The following is an 8,770-nucleotide window of genomic DNA, read 5'->3' on the forward strand; positions in this document are numbered from 1 at the left end:
GAAGTTACAAATTACTAAAGTACAATTGTATTATATGAAAATTTTTCCCAGTTAGGTTCTTCACAATAGATTACATAGTTTATGGATGATTGAGCATACCTTTGTTAATAATAGGGGATGTCTTACTTCAGCATTTATCATGTTAAAGGGGTTATCCAATCCCTATGACCCCCAGAATGCCCGGGGCCTCTCTAGAGCATACTTACCTGCTCCCCAGCACCCACATCCCTCCGGATCCCTGCATGGCCACCACTGCACCCTCCCCTTGCGTGAATCAAAACATCTGGCGACTGGGAGAGCAGCCAATAGCAGACAGCAATAGTGACCAGCCTCCCTAGCATCACCCGCGATGCTAGGGAGGCTGGTCACCGTTCCTGCATGCTATTGGCTACTCCCCTTGTCACCGGATGTTTTGATCCACGCAAGGGGAGGGTGCAGTTGCGGCCGTGCAGGAATCTGGTGGGACGTGGGTGCTGGGGAGCAGGTAAGTATGCTCTAGAGAGGCCCCGGGCATTCTGGTGACTGGGAGATGCAGCGGTGGCCGTGCAGGGATCCAGAGGGATGTGGGTATCGTGGAGCAGTTAAGTTTGCTCTAGAGGAGGGGCCTGAGCATTCTGGGGATCATTATAGGGATTGGATAACTCCTTTAATACAAGGCACTTACTAATGTATTGTGATTGTCCATATTGCCTCCGTTGCTGGCTTGAGTCACTTGTTTTAGTCACATTATACACTTCTCGTATACAGGGGTTATGACCACCCTACAATCCAGGGGTGGGGGTCATGCTTACACACAATTTTTTCCTATGCTGTGCAGACACGGCCATTGCTGATGGATTGCAGGGTGGTCATAACCCATGGAAATGAACAGTGTATAATGTGACTGAAAAGTGATTTAAGCCAGCAACGGAGGCAATATGGACAATCACAATACATTAGTAAGTGCCTTGTATTAACATTCCCTACTTAAATGTCACTTGCAGAAGTGAGACAACCCCTTTAAGTTCTATTCCTGTCCTGTTTCCCTCTACCCATGTAAATCATTTAAGGCATGTACTTTATTGTTTATTATAAGGCGTATGGACAGCTTTATATTATGTGATGGTCCAGCTGGTATCACCAGTATCTACAGTACAATCAGCTCTCATATCATCATGTCATGATGACAAATTAGACCAAAAATGTAAAGGTCATGTAAAAGCTGCAGAAGGCGGGATGAGCCAGTGATGCTGTAAGTGGGATACCACATTTGAAGTATTCTGACATCTTGACATCTCAAGGATAGGAGTTAGGGCTCATTCAGACAACTGTATCTGTATTGCAGTCTGCAAATTGCAGATCCGCAAAATACAGATACCGGCCATGTGCATTCCGCATTTTACAGAACGGAACGACCAGCCCTTTGATAGAAATGCTGCAAGAATAGGACATCTTTTTTGCGGGGCTATGAAACAGAAGTATGGATGCAGACCGCACGCAGTGTGCTGTCGTCATCTTTTTTGGCCCCATTGAAATGAATTGGTCCTTATCCGATGCGGACACAAATGTACACTCGATTGTGTATTATACGTTTGCTCGTTCACTTCAAATGGCGCTGTGCTGGGGAAATATGGACCCGCCAGCGTCTTATCCTGGTAAGAAAAGATCCCCAGATCACTGTTTTAAATTGTTTAGTATCAACTATAACCCCAGAGGTTTATTTGTAGGGGGAACATTGATCTAGACTTTAGGGATGTTAGCTTCAGTCTCACAGTACCTATATAATATGCAGTTTTTTATTCTTTGATGTATTCTCCAGTCTGCCCTAGTGTCCAGTGAATTGGTGCCTAAGGACCTTTCACATGGGCTGGTAAACTGGCCAAAATAAGTACCAAATAGCACTTGTTTAATTGCACTTATATGTTTCAGTTAGTGCCCCATTTTCTACATCCCCCTGCCCCATCTTGCCGTCAGCACACGGCCTGTTTGTACAAGGGGATGTGCTGCTGAGCGACCATATTTTTTTAAACAACCAAACAGTGAATTACCGTTTATCATTTTGTCATTGGACATGTTTATACCAGACAGTAATCGTGCACAGTTGTCCAGGCAGTTATCCCCTTGTCTAAAAGGCCCTTAAGGTCTCATGCACACGACTGTATGTATTTTGCAGTCTGCAAAAAATTGAATGAATGGTTCTGCATACAGTCCGCAAAAATAAAAAAACGGAACAGACACGGAAAGAAAATAGGTTTGTGTGCATGAGCCCTAAAGGGATTTTAACTGCATGCTGTGTTGATGGTGCTTTACAGCATTCCAGGTCACAGTAGCTCTGCATAGCTGTACACTAACACTGGGTTCAGACCTGAGCGTATTTGATATGCGCGTTTTTGGCGCACGTTTTTTGTCCATAGTCAACGCGCGTATTACGCGCGTTTTTGTGTGATTGACAGCAGTGTTCTATGGCCGCAAACGCGCGACAAAACGCCCCAAAGAAGCTCAAGAACTTGTTTATGTGTCGGGCGTTTTTCAGCGCGTTCGAACGCGCTGTAAAATGCGAAAATGTGAACCACTCCCATTGGGAAGCATTGGTTTGCATCGGTTATGCGTTTTACAGCGCGTTCGAACGCGCTGTAAAACGCGCAAGTGTGAACTTAGGGTAAGGGGGAGATTTATCAAACTGGAGTAAAGTAGAACTGGCTTAGTTTCTTATAGCAACCAATCCGATTCCACCTTTCATTTTTCACAGCTCCTTCGGTCGCTATGGGCAACTAAGCCAGTTCTACTTTACACTAGTTTGATAAATCTCTCCCTAAGTATTTCCTGACAAAGAATTCAGTATAATGTTATGTCTGCTCTACACACTAAAGTTCCTATCTCATTATAGTGCTTGAAAAGCATGGACATTTCTCATATTCTTACATTTTATTATAGTGCTTGAAAAGTAGAACTGGCCTAGTTGCTCATAGCAACCAATCACATTCCACCTTTCATTTTCCAAAGAAGCTCTGAAAAATGAAAGGTGGAATCTGCCTGGTTGTTATGGGCAACTAGGCCAGTTCTACTTTACACCAGTTTTGATAAGTCTACCCCTATGTATTTCCTTCAGGAAATGCAAATCTAGTCATATTTGACTCTGCTCATTATGTTTAGTAGCATTTAACACTGAACTTTTTCCCCTGGAAACAGTTGGCACACAGACTGCCCGCTAGGGTTCAAGGATATCCTTGGCATCTGGTTTACAGTACACACCAGCATGGGACCAGCCTGAAGACCTTGTACAGGAACGTATGTTCTGTAGACAGACCAGTACTCTTGGTAGTCAAAGACATGGACAACCAGGTATGTGAAAGAGGCAGGTATTTATTCTATTGTGGAGTTGCTATATAATGCTAGACTTGTAGTACCTGTGATAGCAGTAAACATGGCTGTGGAGTTGGTAAGCCAAACTGACGAGGCCTCTATATTTGCACATACCAAAGCCACCCCTGACTCTTACTCAGTGGTTCGTGTAATAATTAGTAGTAACAACTTTAGTGTAGTAAAATGGGGACATTCTACTATTCATCACCATCTTGTAAATCTGACTAATTTTCCGAAGAAAAAACTTCTCTAAAAAAATAAAATAAAATATGCATTTTATAAATTAAAGGGGTTGTGTGATGGCTTAATATTAATGACCTATCCTCATCCCATTCATGTGAGTGGGTCGGAGCTGCACAGGAGATGACAAGCAGGTAATTTTGAAAGAAAGCAGCTCTCGCATGACCGCTGATCGTCGGGGGTGCTGGGAGTCCGACCCCCACTGATCTGATATTGATGACATATCCTGAGTCATCAATATTAAGTCGCTGCACAACCCCTTTACTCACACAATATTAAATAATGTTTTTATTTTGAAGCCAGAAATTTCTACAGACTCTGACTCTGCCCAAAACTTACCCAGACTCCAAAGGTTAAAATGTGATTGATCCCTAACTGCCCTTTTCAAGGTTCCCAGCTTTTTGATAATTCTCTGGTTTCTGAACAAACATAATAAAGTATTCATATCACCATAAAAATCAGTGTTCTCAATGGCCCTATGTAAGGGCAACATAATATAGGGGCAGAGCCACTCTCCTATTAGCAGATACAACACAAATATATTGGCCGTTTGGCTAATTGAAGCAATCAGAGAATACACCGGACAGATTGTTTCTGATTTCATTGAATTGATTGGGGGGGGGGGGGGGGGTCATGGATGATCTCATGGGACACAGAGAAAAATTCATCATATGTTTTTCAGTCTTAATTGTAGTCGGAGGCAAGTATCTGTCAATTTTTTTTGTTTAGCGCATCTTTAAAGGGGCTGTCTGGGAGGGGATACATTTTTAAAGGGCCAGAATGATATTAAAAAAATAAATGTTAAATCTTCCCGCAGACAACCCCATTATGTCTAGGACGTAATTGAGGAAAAGCATGGTCGGAAAAACTTCAACCCCTAGAAAGATACAGTTTGAAATAATTCTGCACTTTTGCTCAATATACTGTGCATTTTTTAGGTTTTATCTTTTTGTCTGTTTCTAAAACGTTGATTGTGTATTGCCTAATACATTGGAATGTGCTTTCAGAAAATGGTATTTCATAAGCAAGTAAAGCCTTGTTGATGCCTGCTCTAATGGAAATTCTTCTCCAACCTTCACATTTTAAAGTAGAAAAATTACCTGAATTGTTCTTTATCTATAAAATACTATTTTAATGTATCTTTTTTTTATTTATTTTTTTTATAAACTTTTTTAAATCAGGTATTCGGGGCATATGCAACACACCCTTTCAGGATCAGTGATCATTATTATGGCACAGGCGAAACTTTCCTGTTCACCTTCAACCCAGATTTTAAAGCAAGTCATTTTCTTTCTTCTACATGCAGTTATTTTTTTTATAGTTGATAAAGAAACACTGTAGGACTATTAGAACTGGAGATATTTTAGATAGGACAATAGCGTGTTCCTGATATAGGCCTGTTGGAAAGGTGCTGCCAGTCCTGAGAAATCAACATCTGAATGCATCTTAATGCAGCGCCTAAAATTGTGTTGACAATACAGAAGACAGTAGCATGTTTACGATCAGTCATCCCTCATCCATTTTGCATCAGGCCCTGTAAAATGAGCACTGATCGACTTGTATAACATCAATTGGCGCTTATTATTGCCTAAGTATCAGCCAGTGTAACAGGACCCTTAAAGTGGTTTGCCCATCTCACTAGGATATGCCACCAATGGCTGATTGGTGCAGGTCCCCACCTTTGATACCCATGGCTCTCTCTAAAAGGAGCCCCTGAAAGTGAAGGAGAGAGCATGCTCTCCATTCCCTTGCATAGGAGTTCCGAAAAGAGCCGAGCGAGTGCTCTCCGCTATTTCCAGACCTCCCATATAAGTGAATGGCGAGTGCACCGTGCTTGAGCGACCACCTTACTGTTCACCTCTATGGGAGTTCCTGAAATAGCCAAGCCGGCACTCGACTATGTTTGGAGCTCCCATAGAAGTGAATGGAGAGTGGCTATGCTTGCTTGGTGCGGCACCATTCTACAGCTAGATGCAGGTCCTATCACATATCCTTGCAAGTGTGAGATGGGCCAACTCCGTTTAGTAGTGAATGAAATTTACTGCATGCAATTAGAAGTCATGCAACAGATTACAAGTTGTCACTTTATCTGCCTTCACTGTTAATTAAAATGGGGGTAGCCTGTAGCTAGGGAACAGTTTACGGAATTTAAATAGGTAAATGCCAGATTTCAGAAAGACTGTAAATTACAGATACTTAATGGTCGAGATTATTTTATCTCGTGCTCTGTTACATTCAAATGAGACATCATGCTCTTGTTGCAGGCTTTCAAATGGAGTGGAGAGAATTCTTACTTCATCAATGGAGATACCACTTCCTTTGAGCTTGGTGGTGGAGGGTTAGTGTTCACATTTACTTGTTATTACTGAGTATTACTTGTATAACTTTTTTTGTGTGTCCCCGTTAGCGGCCTCAGATTATATCTAGCACATGCTCACCAGCCTTGCCTTCTAGAAAATCGGACTTCTCCTTCATATTGCTCTGCTTTGTGCTAGAGTGTATATTCCTCCTCATATGATTAGGCAGTGAACTTTTCACTGCAAAAAGGCATTGACGGGCACAATGAAACACAAACCTGTTAGGTTGTATTTTTGTTTTCTTTTACTTCTGTCTGGAAGCCGAGCAGAAGAACATACTGGTATCTCAAAGGGATGTCCAGTCCTTTCATATTAATGGCCTAGCTTCAGGATAGGCCATCAATATCCAATCAACATTCCACCAAGCAGTAATTCAGTACCGGAATTACAGAGTCCCGTCTATTGTGTAGTGGATGGAGCTGGTTACTGAAGTGTAACCAGTTGCATCCACTACACAATGGAAAGGGCTGTGTAGTTCTGGTACTGGAGGTGCCCTATCCGAAGGACAGCCCATCTATAGTAAAATCCTGGACAACCTCTTTAAAGGGGTTATCCCACCAAATCATTTCTCACCTATTCACAAGATAGGTAAAAATGGTATGATCTTTGGAGGCTCCAATGATCACTAGATTGGGGCTCCAGAGCCCCCCATTCCTCTTTATTATGAAACTAACTCAGACAGCAGAGTACAGCACCCAACTGCTTCCATCGGGCCCCAAAGATCTTGACTAGAGAGGCAGTGCATATGTTTGACCTCTGCTCCATACACGCTCCTTACTGCAGTCATGCAGCGAGGAGGTGTGGGGGCTCATAACTTTCGTTCTAGTGATGGTGGGGGAGCCCTTAGCAATCGTCAGGGGAAATGAAATTTAAGGAGCTGGTTAATGGGAATTGCACAGCACATGAAGTGCAATTGATTCCTAGGCAGTGACAGGACATATTAGTGTTATTTTGTGCTGAGTAGGAGCATCAATCAGTACTGTAAAGAGAGAGATCTTTAACCGCTATTACTTATGTTTTCAGTGGTCGATCTGGACTATGGCTGGACTGTGATTTGTATCATGGACGCAGTAACCCCTGTGCTACATTCAACAATGATATTTTATCCAAGAAAGAAGACTTCATTGTGCAAGATCTAGAAGTATGGACCTTTGACTAAACTGATACTGGACAATGTGAGAGGATGTACATTTCAGACGTTCAAGAAGAGGAGATCCAGACAAGACAGGAAATGGTCAAACACACTGCTCAATAAACTGCTTCTAGAATATTTTCACTGCTAGGATTGCACTGAAGAATCCGTATTTTTCCAAGAATGCGATGCTGTTATAAGAACGTTGTGACTGCTTCTCACAGATTGTGCAGGACTGGAAATGAACAGCTGGTTAAAGGATTTTATTATTGACGCTTTGTATGAAATTCCAGTGTGAAATGTCTAAACCTCCACATAGAGTAGAGAGAACACAAGTCAAAAAGGCTCATCCACGCTATAGAATGAGGCTGTGTAATGCTGCACAAGATAGGGAAAAAAGATGTCACGTAAGGGAACTATGTTACATATGCTCTCCAGGTATTTGTTGAGAACTACTGCTGACCATGCATTTTTAGCCCTCCATTCATAGCACTTTTTTTAAGGATTTTACTTCTAACATACCTATTCACATATATTTACACTACAGTGACCAATTTATGATGTAGTCGTTATGAGGCAAGCACTGAGGTCTTGAATTGTATTCAAGCAGGGCTCCATCCCTCCATGCCACTGCTGCTCAACCATCATAGTTTGTGAGAATTACTGTCTTGCTTAGAAGCTAAGAGCATGATATGGAGCAGAAGGCATTGCAAATTTTATATTTATTTTATATATCTGTTATTGGCTGAGAGATTGTGGACAAAAAAAAGCTTCCTGTGAAAGAGATGTGATATATGGCAGTTTTTTGTTGCAGGGATGAGTACTGTATTGAGGAACGCAGGTCGTTTCTGAAAGCTGCTTATTTTATTTTTGTAATTTTTAATTTAGTCTTCTACACATTTTATTTTTTGTGTTACTTCTTGAAAAGCAAAGTTTTAGTGGATCTAGTAAAGCGTTGCGTCTGCTCTTGTGAGGGTGGATTGTGCTGTACTTGATATAATTGTTAGTGTAATTGCCTGCCATTTATCCAAAATGCCGGGGGGAATTCCTGTAATAAAGTGGATATCCAGTATCACTGACCTGAATGATGACTGTAAGCAATCTGGGCTTAAAGGGGTTGGCCTATCTCTAGGATATGCGATCAGTGTCAGATAGGTGTGAAGATAGGTCCCTCGAAGTGAAGGCGATGCTCTCAATTCATCCTTATGGGAAATAGACAAGTGAGCACACTCAGCAGTTTTCGGAGGTCCCAAAGCAGTCAATGATGAGCACTAGGGCTGCACGATATATCGCAAAAATAATCGAATCGCGATAATCGGCAAATGCGATTTGGCGATTCGGCCGACCCGAAAATGCAGCGATTATATATGAAGGGGCCCCTATTGATAAAATGTCCTCTGTCCTATTGATAAAATGGCCAGCCTCTGTACTTACTTTCACGATGTATGCACTGCAGCGAGCGGGAGCGAACGAGGCGGCCGGCGCGTGACTGACGTCACTTAGTCACGCTCCTGCTTCCTGAATTAAGTGGGAGGAGCTTGACAGTGACGTCAGTCACGCGCCGGCCGGCTTGCTCGCTGCCGCTCTCTGCAGTGCATTCATAGTGAAAGTACAGAGGCTGGCCATTTTATGAATAGGAGAGTTATGTGCGCAGTTTCGGACACATGAGGGGACACATAGGGCCATGAGGGGGACCAGC

The 8,770-nt window shown here is 42.4% G+C and overlaps 1 protein-coding gene across 4 annotated transcripts in view; it reads left to right on the plus strand.

Moving 5' to 3' along the window:
* Positions 1 to 8,337, plus strand: part of NCOA7 (nuclear receptor coactivator 7) — a 234,944-nt gene extending 226,607 nt beyond the window's left edge. For 2 of the 4 annotated variants that reach the window (XM_040429099.1, XM_040429101.1), the window contains 4 exons: positions 3,169 to 3,321; positions 4,764 to 4,859; positions 5,847 to 5,920; positions 6,963 to 8,337. In XM_040429099.1, the coding sequence (XP_040285033.1) occupies positions 3,169 to 3,321; positions 4,764 to 4,859; positions 5,847 to 5,920; positions 6,963 to 7,098 (459 nt within the window). In that variant the 3' untranslated portion in view covers positions 7,099 to 8,337. The remainder of the gene's footprint in view (positions 1 to 3,168; positions 3,322 to 4,763; positions 4,860 to 5,846; positions 5,921 to 6,962) is intronic. The other 2 variants (XM_040429098.1, XM_040429100.1) reach the window with 1 other exon arrangement.
* The last annotated feature ends 433 nt before the right edge of the window (positions 8,338 to 8,770 follow it).

The sequence above is a fragment of the Bufo bufo genome, chromosome 4, assembly GCF_905171765.1.
Source record: "Bufo bufo chromosome 4, aBufBuf1.1, whole genome shotgun sequence".
NCBI lineage: Eukaryota > Metazoa > Chordata > Amphibia > Anura > Bufonidae > Bufo > Bufo bufo.